This window comes from Mustela putorius, unplaced genomic scaffold (genome assembly GCF_011764305.1).
Source record: "Mustela putorius furo isolate JIRA1106 unplaced genomic scaffold, ASM1176430v1.1 tig00000145_pilon_pilon_pilon, whole genome shotgun sequence".
Taxonomy (NCBI): Eukaryota; Metazoa; Chordata; class Mammalia; order Carnivora; family Mustelidae; genus Mustela; species Mustela putorius.
The window spans coordinates 4,997,689-5,022,010 of NW_025421294.1; the positions used below are offsets into that span (position 1 = coordinate 4,997,689).

Consider the following 24,322-nt stretch of genomic DNA (forward strand, 5'->3'; position numbering starts at 1 on the left):
TATTATAAATAATTCTGCACCAAACATTTATTTTCTTATTACCTATTATGTGTTTAGGGAAAATAGTGTGGAGAAATGGAAGACTGGCTTGGGATAGGAGAATTTTTTTTTTTTCCAAGAACTATTTGACCTTGGGCGCCTGGGTGGCTCAGTGGGATAAGCCGCTGCCTTTGGCTCAGGTCATGATCTCAGGGTCCTGGGATCAAGTCCCGCATCAAGCTCTCTGCTCAGCAGGGAGCCTGCTTCCCTCTCTCTCTCTCTCTCTCTCTGCCTGCCTCTCCGTCTACTTGTGATTTCTGTCAAATAAATAAATAAAAATCTTAAAAAAAAAAAAAACAAACTATTTGAGATCCAGACCTGAGCCAAAATCAAGAGTCAGAAGCTTACACGAGTGCACCCCAGGGGAATACAATTTAAATTTCAGGGTAAGGGGGCACCTGGGTGGCTCAGTGGGTTGGGCCTCTGCCTTTGGCTTGGGTCGTGGTCTCGGGGTCCTGGGATCGAGCCCCGCATCGGGCTCTCTGCTCAGCGGGGAGCCTGCTTCCCCCTCTCTCTCTGCCTGCCTCTCTGACTACTTGTGATCTCTGTCTGTCAAATAAATAAAAATCTTTTAAAAAATAAAATAAATTTCAGGGTAGGGTCTATGCTGCAATTTGGATGAGGAGAATTTAGGAAAAGGGTAAGGAAGAAACAGAAGGAAGCCTTTCAGATAAGTTAAACAGAGTCAGCAAAACATCTTAAATATGAGAGTTCAAAGGTGTCTTCAAAAGCCATCAGAAAAGAATTTTTTACTTAGCAAAAGCTGAGAAAGACAATTATCATATGGTCTTACTTATTTGTGGAACATAAGGAATAGCATGGAGGACATTAGGAGAAGGAAGAAAAAAATGAAGGGTGGGAATCAGAGCGGGAAAGGAACCATGAGAGACTCTGGACTCCAGGAAGCAAACAGGGTTTTAGATGGGAGAGGGCTTGGGGAGGATGGGTGAGCCCAGTGATTGGTATTGAGGGCACAGATTACATGGAACACTGGGTGTCATATACAAACAATGAATCATGGAACAGTTCATCAAAAACTAAGGATGTACTCTATGGTGACTAACAACATAATAAAAAAATTAAAAAATATATTAGTGTAATATTTTTAAAAAGGGAAAGAATTTTTTATAATTAAGGGATTTATATTCAGGAATAGAGAAAATATATTTTCAAAGATCTAGAATAAGCTTCAAGAGGACAGAGGCCTTGACTGTTTTTTTTTTTTAAGTTTAGTTTTGTTTTTTTTTAACAGATTTTATTTATCTATATGAGAGAGTGAGTGAGAACACAGAAGCAAGGGGAGCAAGCAGGCAGAGGGAGAAGCAGGTTCCCAGCTGACCAGGGAGCCTGGTGCGGGGCTTGATCCCAGGACCTGGGCACACGACCTGAGCCAAAAACAGACACTTAACTGACCAAGCCACCCAGATGGCCCTACTGTTTTCTTTCCCTAGCAACTATAACTGTGCCTGGAACACATTAGAAATAGAAATTCTTGGGTACCATTTTAGACTAATCAAATCAGAAACCCTGGGGATGAGCTTTGGCAGTCAGCATTTTAACAAGCTCTCCAGATGATTTTAATACTTCCTAAAGTTTGAGAACAACTAGTATACACAAAAAGAGTTATCTGTTTTATTTCCAGTACAATAATTATATTGTTTTGTTTATATAAAAATATTTTTAAATGTAGCATGTTAATATTTTCAGATACAATGCTGGATTTTTTTCAATTAAAAAGAAAAACCTAGTGGGTTTCCAGTTGAACATGGTAGACTATACAAGCATTTTTATTGTTTTAGTGTTGTTTTTACAACACTAAGCTGACAAAAGAATTTTTAAAAGTACAGATTCACAATCCCTCTTCTTTGATTTCAAATTCCCAGAGTTGTAAAAAATTAAAGTTTTAAGGGCAGAAGTCTGGGTATCTGAAGTAATAGCAGCAGGGTAACCATGAATTTCCCAAGTCATCCATAAAACAAAAACAAAAGCAACTAAAACTAAAGCTTGCGTTAATATAATTAGAAAGCATCATATGTCCAAACTTCATATTACCTGTAAGTAGACATATATCAAATTTTTACAAGCTATTTTTCATGTTCTTGTCATGAACCTTTGCAAAGAATAAGGGAAGTTAAGGGGAATTTGAGCTGAACAGAAAGAGAAGAGGTAGGTCTAATACTGATCTAAACCACTTTCAGAAAGACAAAGTCTATTCTAAGCATGAAAATACCAATAAAGTGCATTACTGGAAGATAAGAGCACGGTCTCCAGGGAAGGGACTTAACAGTTGTTTGACAGGAAAGAAAACAGTTCAGGGTTTTGAAAAACAGTTCAAAGGAGAGACACCTTTTAGAAACTGTGGATTGAAGAGGATAAATTTAGGACACTACAATTCACACGAAAAGGGAAAATTTGGGGTGCTTGAATGGCTCAGTAGGTTAAGCATCTGCCTTCAGCTCAGGTCATGATCCCAGGGTGCTGGTATCAAGCCCATCAGGCTTCTTGCTCAGTGGGGAGTCTACTTCTCCCTCTACCTCTGTCCACTGCTCCCCCTGCTTATGCTGTCTCTCTCTGCCAAATAAATAAATAAAATCTTAAAAAAAAAAATTGAGGAACACACAACCCCATTCTCCTCTGTCAGCCTCCCCAAAAGACACAGTAAAGAAACCACACTTTGTGCACAATGCTTTAAGAGGGTGTTGTTTTTTTTTTTTTTAAGATTTTATTTATTTATTTGACAGAGAGAAATCACAAGTAGATGGAGAGGCAGGCAGAGAGAGAGAGAGAGAGAGATCGGGAAGCAGGCCCCCTGCCGAGCAGAGAGCCCGATGTGGGACTCAATCCCAGGACCCTGAGATCATGACCTGAGCCAAAGGCAGCGGCTTAACCCACTGAGCCACCCAGGCGCCCCAAGAGGGTGTTTTTGAATTAGGAATATCAAAGCACCCAAACTGCATTTCACAGAATGCAAAGCCTCCAACAGTTTTCATCTACACAAAAATAATGTAAAAAGAAAATAGGTGAGAACTGAGAAAATTCACTGATAAAAACTGCCACCCAAAACCAACAGTGAACTACTGTATCTAAGAGAAAAATGAAAAATATTTAAACAATTAAATACTCTCAAGAGAACACTTGAAATATAAAAAAACACCTAGAATGAGAAATTTTAAAACTAAGGCGAAATTTGTTGTTGTTTTAGCATGGGGCTAAAATTTTTTAAGAGAAGAATGTAGATAGTTGATTGAATTTGGGAAAGAAGAAAAGGACACAAATCATATTAGAAACATGAAATGACAAACGAAATAATGGAATACACCTACTATTAAAATACAATCCATGAAAACTTTCTAGAAATAACAGATCTAAATCTACATATTCAAAGGGTGCACTTGCTATCAGAGAAATGACATTAAATGACCAATTCTAAAACATACAGAAAAAAAATCCCCCGGGCCTCCAGGAAAAATTATCAAATTTCTTACAAGGCAAGAGAGTAAGACTGGCATCAGTCCTCTCAAAAACAGCATATATATATATCTAAGTAACAAAGGAACACCATTTTCAGAAGACATAAAGAAGGAAAATGTAAACAAAGGATTTTTATATCCAGCCAAACTGTCTTCCAAGTATTAAAAACACTTTTGAACATTTTAAGGCTCAGAGGATATTACACCCACAAGCATGTCCTGAGCAATCTATTTGAGAAATCTCCAACCAACCAAAATGCAAATAAAAATGGGAAGATATGGGAAGGGGGTAAAGGGAATGTAGTCTAAGCAATAAGTAAGAGTTAAAGGACACTATTAAAGACTAAAAGCCCTACAGTAAGCAGCTAAGTATGAAATAGTGAAGGTGGGAAGTATCATAAAAGGCAAAAATATAAAGGCAAAACATAAAACAAAAATACAAATTAACAAAAAATTATTTGAAAAATAAGGAACTGAAACACCTTACATGGGGAAAAAAGGCATACCAGATATAAAAGAATAGGCTTACTATTTAAAAACAAAACAATGTGACCTCTTTGAAACAAACCATATAAACTTATAGATACATGTGAAGGGACTTAATTTAGCAAATAAAAAAATTCAATATGGCTCACAAATCAAGACCCAACTATGTGTCGTATAAAAGAAACATAAATAAAAATAAAAGAATTGGGCACCTGGGTGGCTCAGTGGGTTAAAGCCTCTGCCTTCGGCTCAGGTCATGATTTCAGGGTTCTGGGATCAAGCCCTGCATCAGGCTCTCTGCTCAGCAGGGAGCCTGCTTCCTCTCTCTCTCTCTCTCTCTCTCAGCCTGCCTCTCTACCTACTTGTGATCTGTCAAATAAATAAATAAAATCTTTAAAAAAAAAAAAAAGGATCGAGGAAGGCTAAAAATAAAAAGATGGACAAAGGCACACCAGGCAAATGGAAACAGTAACAAAACCAGGTGGTGATATAGGCACCCAACTAAGATTCAGGCAAAAAAGCATTAAACATGGAAAGGAGGAAACTTTTAGTGCTATAAGCAACAATTCAAAAGGAAGAATGAGGGCGCCTGGGTGGCTCAGTTGGTTAAGCAACTGCTTTCGGCTCAGGTCACGATCCCGGAGTCCCCGGATCGAGTCCCGCATCAGGCTCCCAGCTCCATGGGGAGTCTGCTTCTCCCTCTGACCTTCTCGCCTCTCATGCTCTCTCTCACTGTCTCTCTCTCAAATAAATAAATAAATAAAATCTTTAAAAAAAAAAAAACACAAAAGGAAGAATGACTAAGCGCAAAGTGTAAAAAAAAAAAAAGCACAAAGTGTAAGATACAAATAGTAGCACAATAATAATATGAGATTAGCATGTCACTTTCAGTACAAGACAGACCAAGTTGACAAAAAAAAAAAAAAAAAAAAAAAGGAAGTAAAGATGCAGGATACCTGACACCACCATCAGTAAGATAAATCTTATGGATCTACATATCTAGCTCTACAGTAGATAAAAGAAAATAGACCTTCTTCTCAAGAACACATGGAATATTCATTAAAAATTAAATTAGGTCACAAAAACTAGCAAATTCTTTAAGTAGGACTAAAATAAGAACAAAATTTTCACAATGCAATTAAACAAACTATAGATCATTAACCAGAAAAAAACAAAAAACAAAAAACCCTTTCTATCTCAAAAACCTATTCAACAACTCAGGTAGAAAGGAAAACAAAAATAAAATTATAGAATTGTTTAAAAAGTAATTTTAATGAAAATGCTATACATTAAAATCTGTAGAATATATCTAAAGCATCAATCAGAAGAAAATTCACTTTTATCAACAGAAATAACAGAACAAAAATTTAAATATTAAATCCTCAGCTGAAAAATCTAAAAGAGAACAAAGTAAAAAATCAGAAGCATAAGAAAGGAACTTGTTAAAAGCAAAAATCAATGAGGTAGAGAATAAAAAAACATTAAATACAAGTAATGAAAATAGCTTTTTGAAAAAAAATTAAAATATACAAATTAAAAGCTAGTTTAATGAAGAGATTAAAAAAAAGGAAGCAGAATTATGCAAAGTAAGAAATGACTAGGGAAAAATAACACCAAATAAGAATAAGCTTTTTTAAAAAGGATTTTATTTATTTATTTGAGAGAAAGAGAAAGTGAGAGAGATCATAGAAGGAAAGCGTAAGGCTGACTCCTGGCTAAGCAGAGAGCCCAATACAGGGCTTGATAGCAGGACCATAGGATCATCACCTGAGCCAAAAGCAGGTGCTTAACTGACTGAGCCACCCAGGCACTCCTGTGAAGAAATTTTTTTTTTTTAAGATTTATTTATTTGACAGAGAGAGGTCACAAGTAGGCAGAGGAAGGCAGAGCGGGAGGAGGAACCAGGCTCCCCACTGAACAGAGAGCCCGATGCGGGGCTTGATCCCAGGACCCTGAGACCATGACCAGAGCCAAAGGCAGAGGCTTAACCCACTGAGCCACCCAGTTGCCCCTGTGAAGAAATTTTTAAGAGATTACTTTGCAGACCTGTATGCAAATACTACCTAAATTGGATCATTTCCTAGAATAAAACAGTTTAACAAACTGTTACACGCCTTTAGACATAAAAAGTTTAAATGGATCTCCATAGGAAAACAATGCAAATGTTATTAAGAAACTTACCCCATTAGACACACAAGCTCACATGATTTCACAGAATTCTGTAAACCCTACAAAACCCACATAGTCTAAATGCTCTAAATACACTGTTTTGAGGCACTGGAAATGAAGGAAAATTATCTCAATCTTTATTTGAGAGATCACTGAGGAAAAGGGAAAGGCAGAAGCAGACTTGCCACTGAGTGGAAAGCCCAATGAACGGCTCGTTTCTAAAACCCTGAGATCATGACCTGAGCCAAAGGCTTAACCAACTGAACCGCCTAGACATTCCTTCCCTTTTTTTTTTTTAAAGATTTTATTTATTTATTTGACAGACAGAGATCACAAGTAGGCAGAGAGGTAGGCAGAGAGAGAGGAGGAAGCAGGCTCCCTGCTAAGCAGAGAGCCTGATGCGGGGCTCGATCCCCAGATCCTGGATCATGACCTGAGCCAAAGGCAGAGGCTTTAACCCACTGAGCCACCCAGGCGCCCCTCCTCCTTCTTTAAAAAATTATTTTTAGGGGCACCTGGGTGCCTCAGTGGGTTAAACCGCTGCCTTCAGCTTGGGTCATGATCTCGGGGTCCCAGGATCGAGTCCCGCATCGGGCTCTCTGCTCGGCAGGGAGCCTGCTTCCTCCTCTCTCTCTCTCTGCCTGCCTCTCTGCCTACTTGTGATTTCTCTCTGTCAAATAAATAAATAAAATCTTTAAAAAAATTATTTTTATTAACATATGATGTATTATTTGCCCCAGGGGTACATGTGTGCGAATCATCGGGCTTACACATTTCATAGCACTCACCATAGTACATACCCTCCCCAATGTCCATAACTCAACCATGCTCTCTCTACCCACCAACCCTCAGTTGTTTTGTGAGGTTAAGAGTCTCTTATGGTTTGTCTCCCTCTCCATCCCATCTTGTTTCATTTTTTCCTTCCCTATGCCTTAACCCCCCTGCCTTTCCTCTCAAATTCCTCATATCCAGGGAGATCATATGATAATTGTCTTTCTCTGATTGACTTATTTCGTTCAGCATAATACCCTCTAGTTCCACCTATGTCGTTGCAAATGGCAAGATTTCATTTCTTTTGATGGCTGCATAGTATTCCCGTGCGTGTGTGTGTGTGTGTGTGTGCGCGCGCGCGTGTGCATATGTCTCTCTCTCTCTTACATCTTCTTTATCCATTCATCTGTTGATGGACATCTGGGTTCTTTCCCTAGTTTGGCTATAGTGGACATTGGTGCTATAAACATTGTTTTTTTTTAAGAAACCATAATACTGACATCTAAAACTGAATACCCAACATAAAAAAATGAAAAATATAGACCAGCATCATGCTGTGATTCCTCACCTATAACCTCAAGTTATTCTGATGTCAAAAATGGCTTATGTGTATATCATGAATCTGAATGTTTTACCTGAGAAACTAAGATAATTCTTGGTGGGCATTGCACAGTAAACATTAGCCGCTATTATTATTAATACCAAGGCCTTTATGCAAATTAAAACTGAATAAAGCCAACATAAATATAAATACATATTTAATAGTAAGTATGGTATCATATTATTTACTCTTTTAAATACTGACTTAAATCATATGCACTTGCTGATTTATTCACTTTTATGAAAATAAATTAATCATTACTGAATGTCAACTGTATGCCAGGAAAAAAAGTATATATTCTCAAAGCTCAAAGTCAGATCTTTTCATAATCAATGCAGAGGTTGGCAAACTTCTTTAAACGGTCAGATAGCAGGGCGCCTGTGTGGTCCAGGGGTTAAGGCCTCTACCTTCGGCTCAGGTCATGATCCCAGGGGGCTGGGATTGAGCCCTGAATTGGGCTCTCTGCTCGGTAGGGAGTCTGCTTCCCTTTCTCTCTCTCTGCCTGCCTCTCTACCTACTTGTGATCTCTGTCTGTCAAATAAATAAATAAAATCTTAAAAAAAATAAAAAAAATAAAAGGTCAGATAGTTGGGGCACCTGAGTGGCTTAAGAGTCTGCCTTTGGCTCAAGTCATGATCCCAGGGTCCTGGGATCAAGTCCTACATCAGGCTCCCTGTTCAATGGGAGTCTGCTTCCCCCTCTGCCCCTCCCTCTGCTTGTTCTCTCTTTCTTTCAAATAAATAAATAAAAGCTTAAAAAAATAAAAAAATCAAAGTTCAGATAGCAAATACTTTAAACTTTACAGGTTATCCAATGTCTCTGCAAACTCCCCAGTTGTAGTCCCAGTAGTAGCCCAATATCTGCCCCAGATAATACCTAAATGAATGACTGTGGCTGCTGCCAATAAAACTTTATTTATGGACACTGGCATTTGAATTTCATGTAATTTTCACATCCAAAGTAAGATTGTTTCTTTGAATCATTTGAAAATGTTGAAACAATCCTTAACTCCAAGGCCTTACAAAAACAGGCAAAGAGACCAAATTTGGCCTGCAGGCTATAGTATGACAACGCATGGTTTAATAAAAGGCAGATACTCCATCCATAGTAAGACAAGCATACAAACACGTATGAAAAACTCTGCATCCAGTTTCTGGTAGTTGGGTCCTATATGAAATTTGGAATACTGGCTCTATGAGGTCCTTTTCAATTCTAACACTTGCTGATCATTTAAAAACTCATTTTAATTGGACTTCCCTTCCAGCAATGCTGCAGTAACATAAAGTTACCATGTGAAGATAGCCTTGATGACTTCTGCCCGACCTACAGTAAATTTTTACTTTCTTTATATTTAGTTTCAAATTGTTTGAATTAGCATATTCTATCTCTTGATTTCTAATGCTGGCAAGAATATTCTTCTTTTTAAGATTTTTATTTATTTGACAGACAGATCACAAGTAGGCAGAGAGGCAGGCAGAGAGAGAGAGAGGAGGAGGAGGCAGGCTCCCTGGCGAGCAGAGAGCCCGATGTGAGGCTCGATCCCAGGACCCTGGGAACACGACCCGAGCCGAAGGCAGAGGCTTTAACCACTGAGTCACCCAGGCACCCTGGGAAGAATATTCTAACTGGTGTATTTCCTACAAGCTATCCCATAACATGCTTTCATATCAGTCTTCCAACACAGTGCCAATACCTTTGCTCATAAGTCCCCACTGACTGCCCACTGCCTTAAAAAAAAAAAAAAAAAAGCTAAAACCTTTAGCTGTCAGCTGGCTTTCGAGATGCTCCACTCAATGGCTACTGCACATCTTTGTACCTTATCTACTTCTATCAAGTGAATTCTGTTCATGGCTACAAGAACACATTATGGATGCCTATGTCTGGGCTGATTATCATGTTTTGCTTTTCCTCTGGGTCCTACTATTTTTTGAAGATCCTGTTGCATACCTTCTCCTCTAATATGTCCTCAAGACTGATGCAATCATCTGTGATCTTTCCTCCTCTTCCAAATTCTATTATGTTAATCACAAAATAATAAAAACTGAAACCTTTAACTGGTATACTGTCTCACCCAAGTGATCACAACTTTTGAGGATAAGGAAAAATCATTCTGTGCTTGTTACCATATTATCTTACACAATTAGGTGTTCAATTAATGCCTGTTGTTAATGACAATTAAAAAGTCCAGTATCAAAGTGCATCTTAATGAAGTTTCAAAAACATAAGAATACAAATTAAAAAGTTAAAAAAAATATATATATATATACCAAGCAAGAATGCCACTTACTTTTACTAATATATCTTTTACAACTTGATTGCTATCATTATGAACGCTGATGTAACTGGAAAAGGTCTCTCCCAAAAAAATATTCCTGTGAAATAAAATAAACTTTTAGGCAGAAATCTACTCATATTTTAACACACATAATCTATATAAGCACCGCTGAGAACTTAAAATGGAGAAGAATTTATTAAAGGATAATGATTAAGTGAAATACTGCTTCAGCATTTCTTTGTGTACCCTATGCTGCTCATTCATTACCCAGTACACTTGAAAATACTGATGTAGTCTATAAAATATGACATAATCTTGGCTCTCAACTACTGTACAAATAGCCTATTTCCCTAGATATAAGCCACTGAAATTAGATCCATATTTAAAGTCTTAATGATTATTTACTGACGAGGCTAGAAAAGGCAATTTTTGAAATAACTTATGCCCTGAATCTAGTAGAGACCCCCAATTGATCTGAGTATTTTTTTACCAATTTGTCTTATTTTTCTAAGTTACTCTAACACAAATTCTTTATATTTTTTGTAAGGTAAGTTTTATAAAAATACCTGTTTATAAATATATATTACACAAAAACCTATAAATATATTTCACATAAATTTTTAAATATGAACATAATTCCAAGCTTTCAAGACACCAGTCAATAACTACATTTTGTAAACCTTTTTTAAACCTAAAAATTCCGGGACGCCTGGGTGGCTCAGTTGGTTAAGCAGCTGCCTTCGGCTCAGGTCATGGTCCCAGCGTCCTGGGATCGAGTCCCATATCGGGCTCCTTGCTTGGCGGGGAACCTGCTTCTCCCTCTGCCTCTGCCTGTGCTCGCTCTCTCTCCCTCTCTCTCTGACAAATAAATAAATTAAAAAAAAAATTAAAAAAAAAAAAACCTAAAAATTCCATGTGGTCTTAAATTCTCTCAGTTGAAAACAGAAAAACCAAGGGCTTCTACCTCATTAATAACCCAGAAGTAGAGAAGAACTAAGAGTAAGAGAAGGAATAAAAATTGACAGTTCCTAATTAGCTGAGAAGTCTGATAGCTTATGTTAGGAGAGGACTATGAAACTGAACAAGAAAGCAGCTTTCTAAAAGACATTTAGAGGGGCGCCTGGGTGGCTCAGTGGGTTGAAGCCTCTGCCTTCGGCTCGGGTCATGGTCCCAGGGTCCTGGGATCGAGCCCCACGTCGAGCTCTGCTCTGCAGGGAGCCTGCTTCCTCCTCTCTCTCTCTCTCTGCCTGCCTCTCTGCCTACTTGTGGTCTCTGTCTGTCAAATAAATAAATAAAATCTTTTAAAAAAAAAATAAATAAATAAAAGACATTTAGATTAAACCAGTTAAAAGAAAAGGAATATAGGCTACTAAAAAATGCAGTAAGATCTAAGGAAGAAAGTTAAAATTTAATCGTCCCTAGAAACCACTATTCATACTTTGATTTTTTTTTTTTTTTTTTTTTTTTTGCAGTGTGGTGGTGGTGGTGGTTTGGAGGAGATGGCAGAGGAAGAGGGAGAGAGAGAATCCCAAGCAGGTTCCACACCCAGGGTGAGCCCAGTGCAGCGCTTGATCTCACCACCCAGAGATCAAGACCTGAGCAGAAAGCAACTTAATTAACAGAGCCACCCAAGGAGCCCCTTTTCTTTTTTTGTATCTTTTTTTTTTAATTAAAAAACTCCCCCAGAATCACTAAGTATAATTCTGGTAAAACCTTTTTTTTTTTTTTTACCACTTAAATGTATGAGTATTTTTCCATTTATTAGTTATTTTATGAAAATATAATTTGTAATGGCTTTAAGTATGGCTTATGTCAACACATTCTTACCCGAAATTCTGTGGTAAAGTCAACATTTCACCCAACATTAAAATTTCTGCACCATTTACAGTTGAAGGATCATCTCTCATGAGTTGGTTAAAAAGATCTCCTATAGAAAGAGAAAAATGTAAATTCTAAAATCTATCTTGTAAATAAGTTTTACTGCCACAAAGAAAGAGCTGGTTGAAATACTTTAAAAAAATGCTTTAACAAAAATCTAATTTATTATCTTCACTACAACAAATTTATGACAAAAAATTTGAGTTCCATAGAGAATGAATGCTTCAGAAACAAAGGAAAATGAAGGCCATCAGATACAAAATATAAAGAGCTCCAATAATTTTAAAGGGAATGGCTAATATACAAGTTGATGGACCATGTGAAGATAAATAAAATTCTGATATCATGACTATGAATGTATCCTTACTAAAATTAAGTTTCTTATTGCTACGGAATATCCATAGTATCTTGACTTAAGCGATTATGAGTAAGACCTACTATGTAAATGGCCACTACTTACATCATACAAATAGACAACAAAGAATGCAGCAAAGAGTTAGTATAAGACTGGCAAGACTATGCTTATTCCAAGGTAACAGGTAACCCAGGTTTCAACTTTTTCCTAGGTACAAGCATAACAAAGCATACCAGGTAAGTCTTTTTCTTCACATGTTACTGGAATATTGGTGAATAAAGTAGGCTTAGTTAACCGCATCACTGTGAATTAAGAAAAAAAAAAGAAAGAAAATGTTAATATTGTTTTGGACTAGCATTCCTAAGTTGAGTGTATGATACTCATCTGTTCTATACTAAAATCAAATATAACCTAAAGCTTCCTAAATATAATATTAAGTACTTTCCCAAATCGTACACCAATGATTTACTAAAAATATTAATTTACAATAGAAAATCTTACATATGACTTATTCAAAGCTTAATGCATTAAAAAAACTAAATGTAAATGTAGAATACCACATTATAGAAAAACTGGAAAATAAAGGAATTTTAAAGTTTAAGGTATATGAGAATAAGGCTTTAAGAAAAATCCTGAGTGACATTCTTTGAACAGTATCAAGATATCTTCCTGAAAGGGAAAAATGTTTTGATTCATCACCATGAATATGAGACAGTAATTTTAGAAAAAACAATCTTTATGAGCTTTATCTCTCAGTTCTAATCACTGGCCACTGGAAGTTCAGTAAGTGGAACTTTAAGTAATATTCATTCTGTAAGGAAATGATGAAAGTATCACTCAATGTATAGCTATTTATTTTTTTTAAAAGATTTTATTTATTTATTTGACAGACAGAGATCACACGTAGGCAGAGAGGCAGGCAGAGAGAGAGGAGGAAGCAGGCTCCCTGCTGAGCAGAGCGCCCAAAGTGGAGCTCCATCCCAGGACCCTGGGATCATGACCTGAGCCATTCAGGCGCCCCCAAAGTATAGCTTTTTAAATTCCAACCAAAACTAAGATTTGTTCTTGGGACATGACAGAATGTGTCTAAAGTTTAGAAAACAAATAAAAATAAGCTAAGGAAATTAATCGGGAAAAATGAGGCAGACATGAATTTACCATATATTAAAAGATTGGTCTATAGTCAACAAATTGCTTTATTAATGCAACACCACACAGATATATTAGATAGTAAAATAAAGATTATTAGGATGAAGGAAAAAAAAAAGCAACACGATAAAGCACAACTGGTTGGCTATCTGGGAAAAATTAGAAATTTAACTTACAAATTAAATTTAAATACCAAACAAATTGCCTATGTATCAAGCAGTTAAGAGGCAAAAATTAAGCCACCGAAAACTAAAAAGTGAAAACTTATGAAATCTATTAGAGTGCGGATAGGACATTTTAACAAAAAAAAATCTTTTTCAATTACTTCTAAAGACTGACCTTTGATCACATTAAAATAAAGACAAAAATATAACAGTAAAAATCATAGAAACTTGTAAAATATTTCAGAAAGTTAATCATTTCTTTATACTCTATTAAAAATGTTCATTCATGGCGATTCACAGACCTGTACCCTGGGGATAAAAATATATATTTATTTTAAAAAAATTAAAAAATTAAAAAAAATGTTCATTCAAATCTAACCCAAAAAACTTTAAAGACTATCAACTTAAATGGTAAATTCACAGTTTAAGTGGTATTCATTAGCATATGTAAACATATACCACCCAACTACTAACTAGCTATATCATTCACAACAAATTCAGTGTCTTTCTCATTGGGTCTCAGGATAAATGTCATCTTTTCCAAAAAAGAAGTAACAGCTCACCTTGTCTCTCTCATAGCCCCTTGTATTTATCATGAACTGATAAATGTACTTATCTATAGCATTTTGATCCAAACTTCACAAGGTGAAGACTACTCCGTTTTCGACAGTTTCTAGCACATAGTATATTCTATACATCTTTGCTGAATTAAAGAATTAGCACCTTACCTAAATCCTCAAGTACCTGGTATTATTTTGACGATGTTACATTTCATGAACAGAGGCCATTAAACAATGTTATATATTAAACTGATGGCTGTTGAGGGTTGCCTAGTTGGCTCTTGGTCTCAGAGTTATAAGTTCAAGCCCTATGCTGGGCACAGATCTTACTTAAACAAATAAAGTAAAAACAGATAATATAAATATAAATAGATGGCTACTGAAACAGGCAACATATGTTAACCTTAAAATTTCTGAAGTCACTTTGCATAGCTGGTATTTACTGAGCATTTACTAGTGCCAGATAGCATGCTAAATACTTCACAAGTATCAACACATTTAAGTCTCATGACTACAAATTTGGTGTCATTAACTACATTTTACACATAAGGGTGATACTTGGAGAAGGTATTTGCATATAAGACTATACAGCAGATAGGTGGCAGAATTAGATCTAAACTCAGATAAATTCACTTTGTTCAAAACTAATTCTCTGTATTATTAATTATAGGCCTAGGGGCATAAACCTGTTTACGTTATGCCTTATCGGAAACATCGTATGGGCATTCAAAATAGAACTCTCTGTCAAGCAGAGTATTAACCAGCTACAGATCATTGATGGGCACCCGAAGTGGTTGAGAAGGTTTTCTTTCTACTTCACTTCTAACTAGGAAAGCAGATTAAAATTCAGTTCAATCTGAAGGGGAATAAAAAAGTGCTCTAAAAATGATAAAGAAGAGACTTTTTTTCCACAATCTAAATATCTAAGACTCTAAGCTTTTTTCTTTTTTTGAGAGAGAGAGAGAGAGACCAAGAGACACAGAGATAGTGAGAAAAACAGAGAGAGAGAGAGAGAGAGAGAGAGAGGATGAGCTGAGAGGAAAGGCAGAAGCAGGTTCTCCACTGAGTGGGGAGCCTGACATGGGGCTCAGGCCCAGGAACCTAGGAACATGACCTGAGCTGAAGACAAATGCTTAACCGAATGAGCCACCCAGGCCCCCCTCTAAGATCACTTTTTACACCAAGTAGTGTTCTCTATGCCTCATTTTTTTTTTTTCATTTCAGAAGAAACGTGATCTTAATAAAAATATGCTCTCAAGGGAATCCTAAAACACTATTTTTTAAAAAGCAACCTCAAAAATACCATGTGATTTCACTCATACTTGGAACTTAAGAAAGAAAACAAACCAGCAAAAGGAAAAATGGAGAGAGAGAAGGCAAGAAATGAACCCTTAACTATAGAGAACAAACTAATGGTTATCAGAGTGGAGGTGGGTGGGGGGGGGGTGGGAGTAATGGGTTTGTTTGACTTAGAGATTATGCACTTGTATTGAGCACCAGGTGTTGAATGGAAAGGCTGAAACACTGTTTCTGTACACCTGAAACTAATATTAAATGTATGATAACTAAATGGAAATTAAATAAAAAGTTAAAAAAAAAAAAAACCATAAAGTGTTTTTGAGTTCACCCAAATGTGTAGCCACCCTATTTGCTTATTATATGCTCGAACTTCCATTGTGTACAAGTCTTATAAAGTTTAGTTTTACTCATTTTATGATTTCCTAGGAGATGAGATAATAGTGGGTGAGGAATAACCCTCCATTAAAAATAAAAACTTCTCAAACTGGTATTAAAAATACCAGTTTCCTTCATATTTTCAAAGAGGGTAAAAAATTAGTGTTGCAGGGGGGGGAGCAGTTGGTAAGAAATACTATCATTCTGTGGACTCAAAGAAAACTACTATAAAACACAAACTGGGCAAGTCCAATTAGTAACATAAAAGTATCTCATATTGAAACTCAATGTTTCCTGTCTTACAGCAAATGAATGGACCTCAAATACTACACATAATGTTTGTTAGCTGGAAAAGACCAAATACCAACAATAGCAAGGTTTAAGAAACCTGGGAGAGGAACTATAATAAAGCATTGGTTACTTTTTTTTAAAGATTTATTTACTTTAGAGAAAGTAAAAGAGTAGGTACACTTGGTGCGGGGTTGGGCAGAAGGGGAGGGCGAGAAGGGACTTCCCAGTGAGCATGGAGTTTGAAGCAGGGCTTGATCTCACAACCCAGAGATCATGACCTGAGCCGGAATCAAGAGTTGGAGGTTAACTGAATGAGCCACCCAGATGCCCTAATAAAGCACTGGTTATTAAATGACAATCTTATATTCAGGCTTGAATGTTAAAAAACAGGTTCTTTGACAAAAATGAAAGAGACAAAAAAGAATACGCAATTTTCAGCCAAGTGCCAAATCAGATACTCACTAGGCACAACAAATAGTGTCATATGTGGTGGCATTTTCATTGGAACTCACAAAACACAGACATTTACTTATAAAATTTAGGTTTTACCTATTATCTTATTTAAAAAAAACTTCTATAAGTCTTCAATAATTTATGTAAGAGGCCTGAGGTTACAAACTAATGAACTGGGCCAAGTTCAACTTTTGTATACATTTTGCTTGGAAAGAACATTAAAACAACAACAACAACAACAACAACAACTAAATTAAGGCAGGATTTTCTTCAAGTTCAAAGTCCTTAACTATATTCCACAGTCTTGCCTATCTAGTCCCTGAATGATTTCAAGTTTGTGAACTGTGAATTCTGGATATTTTGAGCACATTTTATCAAAGTGAATCATTATGCAAGAGCTCATTTTGAAATTCTCAAAAAATTGTATTTAAGCTATTTGATAAATTGGTAAAGGAAGCTAAATTCATATGATACCCTCCACATCTTTTTTTTGGTTGAATTTAACATTTATTTTAAGGTAGAGAGGTTGTCAGGGAAAAACAAAATTAGGGTACTGCTGCCACTTCCCTAGAGTAAATGCTGTCGTTATTTCATCAGATGCTCTCAGAGATTCACCTTTCTGTACACATTCTTGTGTACCTAACTTACTTCCACATCTATGATTTAATGGTAGAAATGAAAAATACTGCTGAGCCTACTATTAACTAGTGCTAGAATCATCAGTCCTAAGGTTCTAAGTACATGAAAAAAGCTTAAAAGCAGTAATGGATTCTAAATTCTTATGCCTTGATTACTTAAAAAAATTTTTTTTGTTTATTTGACAGAAAGAGACACAGCGAGAGAGGGAACACAAGCAGGGGGAGTGGGAGAGGGAGAAGCAGGCCTCCCACCAAGCAGGGAGCCCGAGGCAGGGCTCAATACGCAGACCCCAGGGCCATGACCCAAGCCAAAGGCAGACCCTTAACAACCGAGCCACCCAGACACCCCGGCCCTGATCACTTCAAATGGAAGTGGAGAAGTAGGAAGGAGAAATGGATCTCTGCTTCTTTCAAAATCATAGCACTATTTGCAGTAAAACTCAATCTTGAGTTTTCTAGTTCTGAATTACCCTTTCACTGCTTCAGTAAGAGGTAGAAAGCAAACGACACAAATGAGAAAATTTTAAATCCATCACATATGAAGACAAAGAAACTCTTTTTAATAAGTGTGATTCTTGGCTAAAATTAACTCAGGAAACAACAGATGTTGGTGAGGATGAGGAGAAAGGGTAATGCTCTTAAACCGTTGGTGGGAATGCAAACTGGTGCAGCCACTCTGGAAAACAGTATGGCAGTTCCTCAAAAAGTTAAAAATAGAGTTACTCTATGACCCAGCAATAGTACTACTAAGAATTTATTCAAAGGATACATACATAATGATTTTAAGGGGCACCTGGACCCCAATGTTTATAGCAGCAATGTCCACAACAGCCAAACTATGCAAAGAGCCCGGATACGGACAGAAGACTGGATACAGAAGATGTGGTATACACATAAAATGGAGTATTATTACTCAGCTATCAAAAAGAATGAAACCTTGCCATTTACAATGACATGGATGGAACTAGATGGTATAATGCTAAGCACAATAAGCTAGTCAGAGAAAGACAAATACCGTATGATTTCAGTCATAAGTAGAATTTAAGAAACAAAACAGATGAACATAGGGGAAGGGAAGGAAAAATAAGATGAAAATGGGGAGGCAAACCATAAGAGATGCTAAACTCTAGGAAACAAACTGAGGGTAGCTGGAGGGAAAGTGAATGGGGGAAGGGGTAAATGGGTGATGGGCATTAAGGCAGGCACTTGACATAATGAGCATTGCCTGTTACATGCAACTGATAAATCAGTAAATTCTACCCTGGTAACTAATAATATAGTGTATGTTAACTAAATTGAATTTAAATAAAGAATTTTTAGAAGTATGATTCTTGGATTAAAAAACTGCTCATAGGGCGCCTGGGTGGCTCAGTGGGTTAAGCCGCTGCCTTCGGCTCAGGTCATGATCCCAGGGTCCTGGGATCGAGGCCCGAGGCCCGCATGGGGCTCTCTGCTCAGCAAGGAGCCTGCTTCCTCCTCTCTCTCTCTGCCTGCCTCTCTGCCTGCTTGTGATCTCTGTCAAATAAATAAATAAAATCTTAAAAAAAAAACAAAAAAACTGCTCATAACAATCTCATGACTCCACTATACCTTATATTTTAAACTATGTCAGAAAAAAAACTGTCTTCTGTTCAAGTGACTTTGTCTTACAATTACCTTACTTTTAACTCGTAATTAGCAACTTCTGATAAATAAGACCTGAACAAAAAAAAATTAAATCCACCATCTATGACTGTCTAAAAATATGACAACTCTTATTTGCAAAGTTTGGTGGCAATACTCAATAACTTCTTGATACCTGTCAGCTGCCTAGGTTGAAAAGATGATTAAGGAAACAAAGAAGTAATTACTGAAAAAGTGACCTCAGAAACTTCCTCTAAACCTGGTGACTTTTCATTTAAAGATTTTTGGAAGCATTCCTGTACCTGATGATTATTTTTTAGAGAGCAGTCTCATTTGAGACAATAAAAAGGTACTGAACGTAGTTAAAAGTGTTTGGACAGGCTGAAATCTAATTGGAAAAAAATTATCACTTAATTTAAAAATTAATAGTTTGCTTTTAAGCAACCTCAACTCAGGCAGGCTACAAAGAATCCATCCAAAGGGTGTGTACATGTTTATTGAGCCCTTACCATTATCAGGCACTGTGCAGCAAGGCAAATGTGTCAGCCTTTCAGAAAGACTACAATTCCTGCTGTTTCCCAGGGAGGTGGTTTGACCACTTAATGGAAGTAATTCCATATAAACTCTGTAAGGGTAGGTCCATGTTTCTCCTTGCATACTGCTTTCTAACCAGCTCACGTTAGGCACTTAAATTTGCTAAATAAGTATATTTTTACATAAAACCTTCATAATCATTTTGGGTATTTTTATGAGGTGATGTGTAAACCCGATTTAAAACATTTTGCTATTGGGAAACTCACAATAACTCCAGGAACCCAGCATTAACCACCAATCAGCATTAACCACCATTAACACTGAATACTTGTACTAGATTAAATAAAGAATAATGAGCTCTTCCACATTTGATACTTCCCTTCAAAATAGTTATATCCTTAAAGATACATTATGGTCTTAGGCAAATTATACATTTTTACTTTTGTTTCAAAATTCCACATCAACTATTGTCAGTTACAGATTCTTGGAAACATTGGCACAATCTGGGCTAGTTTCCCAATTTGAACTATGTTCATGTTATTTGAATAACATTTGCAATAGAACTGGTTTTATTATTATTTTTTAATAATTACACTTTAGAATGGTAAAGAAAAAAACACTATAAAATTACATATTGGGACTTTACCAAAATCAAACCAACCATTCACTGTAATTCATTGCACTATCTAATTCAACTACTGGAAAAGTAACAGAACAAAGGAATAGAACATTTTACCTCTAAGCTCAGTAAAATAACAATTTATCACAATTTATTTAGAAGAAAACTACTAAAAGTATAACCCAGAACGCTTTTGTATTAATACACGTCTAGGAACTCAAGTGATGGTCATTTATTTCTGAGAAACCACTGTATACAAATTACCAATTTTTTTATACTATTAAGAATGAAGAGGCTATCTTAGTGAGGGGTCAAATAAAAAAATTAAATAAAAAATTTAAAACCCTGTAAAAAATTGATTGATCACACTATTTCAGATCCTACTCAGTTCATTCAGAATATTCTTTTCTTTAACAATCCGTAAAATTCATTACATACTAAAAATAACACCATATTTATGCACTAATAAATTCATTTTCCCAGTAAGAGCTAACCTTCCTTTAAGAAGACTTCCCACATATTCACAGTACATAATATCACAGAACACCCATATTTGGCCTAAGTGTCTCTGAAATGTAGCATTACAAGATGGAAGTTCATTGTGCCGGATGATATGATTAAGTTTTGCCCAAATGTCTTCCAGAGTTTGGTTGTTACAAATAGCATGCTCTATAGTCCATCTTGCTCTATAAAGTGAATGCAAATTCAATGCCTTTAAACAATCTTGCAATTTTTTAGACAAAGGAAAAATATTTTCAGTGCAATTACTGTTGGGAAGTGAGACACTCCAAAACCTCTTCTTGTGTTGTCTTCCCTTTTCTGATTGTTTATCTAAATTTCCAGAATTAGTCTGTTCGTTCAGTGAGTGTGACCGGATTAAGTGCTTCCTTTTTTTAAAATTAGGTTGAAATTCCAAAAGATCTACTGTGCAATCATAACTCTGTGATTTAACATCGTGTTCTGAAATGGTTAAGTATTGTTTCACATCTTCAGCTGCCTCTTCAGAAATCACAGGTGGTGATCTTTTAGGTTTGAGTGGAAGTTTGGATGCATCATGCAAAAACCAAGGAATAAATCTCGATAATGGACGTGTAGGAAAGTCTTGAATTGCTTTCTCTGCAATTTTTGGCAGTTGTGTGGGATCACTCTCACATGGTCGATAATGTAATATTACTTCTGTAGACATTCTGCAGTAATCCAGTTACTCTTAATGAAGAAAACATTTCTTAGATGTACTCTTCAGCTCTAGAATATAATTTACAATTACAAGACTCTCTTTCCAAATCAGAAGGAAACAGGACCTAAAGTGGAAGTATTGCAAAGAGTAAGATATGGTAGGGATATCCTACACACAAATAGGGAAAAAGAAAAAAATAAAACTAGTCTCAATATATTTTACCAAGTGCTGTTGGTAAATTTGAATGTAATCCACAAAATCGGAAATGCTTTATCTCATCGGAGTAGATGCCCTACAAGATCACCTTCAGCCTAAAACTGCCAGGAGTCAACAAGTCTAACTTGACAGACAGAAAGGATTTGGAACCATTGTCATTAACAAATTTGGTAAATAATCTTAAGACTATAGCAGAAACAAAAGGTAAATTAGTGATTCTAAGAGTACTAGATTCATTTGAAGATAACAAAAATGTAATAATACTTTAAAATTTGAGACATCTGAGTTGAGGATAATGAAAATCATTGTAATTTTTAATGCCTTGAGAAAAATCTTTATACTTTAAAATTATATGAATTCTACCAAATACATAGAATACTTACTGATTTCTTTCTTTCACAGTAGCAACATTAGTAACATGAAAATAGTTTAACTCTGATTTTAACCAGGCTAGGAACTGGGTTTGTGACTAAGTCTCCTTTGTCTAAATGGGGTACTTTCACAGTATCAAGACCTTAGTACCATGGCTCCTTAATTCTACTTCTGAAGAGGAAAACAAGACGGCTAGACCTTCCTTATTTTCTTTCCCTCGTAGAACAAAGAATTCTTCAAGTTGTACCAAATGAAGTCGTTGATAATGAGTTCTAGCATATAATCGTCTTCCTAACCAAGTTCAAAGCTGCATGAGACATAATGCAGGCTCTTTCAAATCCTAATTACTGTAGGGGAAAAAAAAAGAGAGAGAGAGAGAGGTTGTATCTCTTCTCTCCCAAATCATGAGAGAACTCTTTGAAAGGGTTCTCCCATTGCCAGAATGACCATGGATGGGGACTCCTGTCATGATGTCACAATACTCATTTGACCACTGATTCTGAAGAGTCAGAAATAATCTCATAATGATTCTTTTCACCTACTGTAAATGTCCACTGTGGACAGATTTGACAACTTAAACTCATAAGTGACTGTGATCCTTAACATTAATAATTTTAATATGAATCTAAACACAGAGAGCATATTCTTAAAAGCATTAGGAATTCTTTTAATTTTTCTTTCCTCTTCCTTATACTTTCATATTGTAAGATATGGCACTGAGAATTCTTTCATTTCTTTTGAACTTGTGTCATACCCTGAGGACTGACGAAATTCTGAGAGCTCCTTAACCTTTTATACAGACAAGAAAGTAAACTTAAATTACCACATAAATTGATACACTTGGCATTCAACAATCAGTAAAATGAAAATCTGTGAAAAAATTTTAATAAGTTATTTTATTTTTTGTTTTTTAAAGTAATCCCTATACCCAATGTGAGGCTTGAACCCTCCACCCCAAGATCAAGAGTCATATGCTCCCCCACCTGCCTGAGCCAGGCAGGTGCCCCAAAGCTTGTGAAAATTATTGATGCACAAGGGGAAACAATGGTATGGAGGAGCTTTAATAAAACTGAGACTATCAGTGAATTTCAAAACACTTATCCTTTTAGCCTGCTAAAATCTCTCCCAGATTTTCTTCTGTTCCAGAAAATAAAAAGTAACAGAAAACTAAAAATACCCAATGGTAATTAGCTTCCACATTACTGGAATATAACTGTGTTTAATAACTTCCAATTTGCATAAAATCATACCCATCTGCTAACAGAACTGTTTCAAATTCCCATCAAAGTAAATAATGAGAGAATGTTCTCTGAAAATGCTGTTTCCTTCACTGGGAAACAATGAGTCTTGGAAAGATGGAGGAAGGCCCTGTGTTGAAATACTGCCTCCACTCACTCACTCACTAGCTTTGTGATCCTGAGAAAGTTTCTAAAATTTCTGATAGATAGTAAAATCCGCTCTACATACTTGATTTAAGATTAAGAAAAAACATGACAGTTTCTTTTCCTTTTTCTCTAGAAGAATCCATTTTAGTTTAGCTCATTTACTCAGGCTAAGCTTACAGGTCCTGTTGCTGTATTACTTAATATGTTTTTTAGTTCTATGATCAGAGACAATCCTCTTAAACTAAGCTATCAGTATTTGATTTTATGTTACAGATGGGACTGGTAAGCTTCTGGAATGTTTGATGCCTACATCATAACTGGGGACGGGATAAGGGTCCCTCAAAATGGATGTCACAAGGAAGGTTAAGTGCAATTTAACTAAATTCAAACGTCTATTGAGCCTTTTCTCATCTCAGTTCAAGAAGTTACTGGTAACCACACAGTAGAGCATCCAAAAAAGCAGCACCGCATTTGTTAAAAGCAGAAAACAGATGAAAAAAAGCTTAAAGCACTTTAAATAAAAGGTTTTCAGAAAACAGTAAGAATTCCAGAAAAACTCTATCCTGTTGGTTTTCCCTAAATAATCAAACAATTAAATCATCAAAGTTATTCAAAAAGTTTGCTGTGCGCACAAAACGAAAGTTGACATTAGTTTTCCACAACACTTCTAAGCAAACTTAAGTTTTAACAAATCTAAATTACACGTTGTTTTACTATGTATTTCTAAATCCTTGGCACTGCTTACTGCAATACTAGACTAACTTTACAAATGAAGCAGAAGCCTATTAACTTTATCAGTGCCACATGAAGACACAACAGACAAGGAAAATCACTGTAGATGGCTATTGTAAACCATCTTGGTTCACCAGGCTCTCCCCCGAGCTCGCGGCTAAAGCCAGTCTGTTAACTGCAGCATATCACACAATGAGTGATTTACCGGGTATCTATTCCATTCTAGGGAGAGGCTGTCAAACCTAAAAAGCAAAGAGAAGAAATTGCTTCCTTCCACTCGGCGCCAAAGGACAGAGCAGGAGCGAAGGCACTAACTGTTTAAGGAAAACGAGGCCTACATCCCAGGGACCAGATCTATGGGGTAAAGCCTTCGAGAATTAAGAGAGAAGAGGAGAAAACAGATAAAGGGAGTCGGGTTCATAAAAGTTTACCTTTCAGGGCCAGCAGGTGCTCCTGTTTGGGGGGATTCACTTCCATTTTGACCGGCACTTTAGACCCACTGCCTACGGCAACTGAAGAGGTTCAGTGCAGCCCGGAAGAAAACAGAAAAGCGAACGTTCGGGAAGATCAAATCACTCGTAACAGGCTATCTTCGCCGGTGATACCTTAAATTCTCTTCTTACCATGTCCTTCACGGATTCAACGGCCTCTTTTTACCAAAGCCATCTCTTGCCTCTTAGAGACCTATACA

At 36.4% G+C, this 24,322-nt stretch overlaps 2 protein-coding genes across 8 annotated transcripts in view; both read right to left on the minus strand.

The window, feature by feature from the left end:
- The window catches only part of TRAPPC13 (trafficking protein particle complex subunit 13), a 42,916-nt gene extending 18,715 nt beyond the window's left edge, over positions 1–24,201 (minus strand). For 4 of the 6 annotated variants that reach the window (XM_013062474.2, XM_013062471.2, XM_013062470.2 and 1 more), the window contains exons 1-4: positions 24,063–24,201; positions 12,278–12,346; positions 11,639–11,738; positions 9,824–9,908 (exon numbers count right to left, since the gene is read on the minus strand). In XM_013062474.2, the coding sequence (XP_012917928.1) occupies positions 9,824–9,908; positions 11,639–11,738; positions 12,278–12,346; positions 24,063–24,108 (300 nt within the window). In that variant the 5' untranslated portion in view covers positions 24,109–24,201. Of the gene's footprint in view, positions 1–9,823; positions 9,909–11,638; positions 11,739–12,277; positions 12,347–20,243; positions 20,427–21,525; positions 22,145–24,062 lie in introns of those variants that run through there. The other 2 variants (XM_004764543.3, XM_013062473.2) reach the window with 2 other exon arrangements.
- Positions 19,540–24,201, minus strand: SHLD3 (shieldin complex subunit 3). Of its 2 annotated transcripts, none has more exons than XM_045075282.1 (2): positions 24,063–24,201; positions 19,540–20,994 (listed from the first exon to the last, which is right to left on the minus strand). In XM_045075282.1, exon 2 carries the CDS (start codon positions 20,933–20,935, stop codon positions 20,180–20,182), a length of 756 nt encoding a protein of 251 aa, XP_044931217.1. In that variant the 5' UTR covers positions 20,936–20,994; positions 24,063–24,201; the 3' UTR covers positions 19,540–20,179. The 2 variants fall into 2 exon arrangements, with proteins under 2 accessions (XP_044931217.1, XP_044931216.1); XM_045075281.1 differs by having other exon boundaries at positions 19,540–21,050; positions 24,063–24,191.
- Positions 24,202–24,322: the final 121 nt, after the last annotated feature.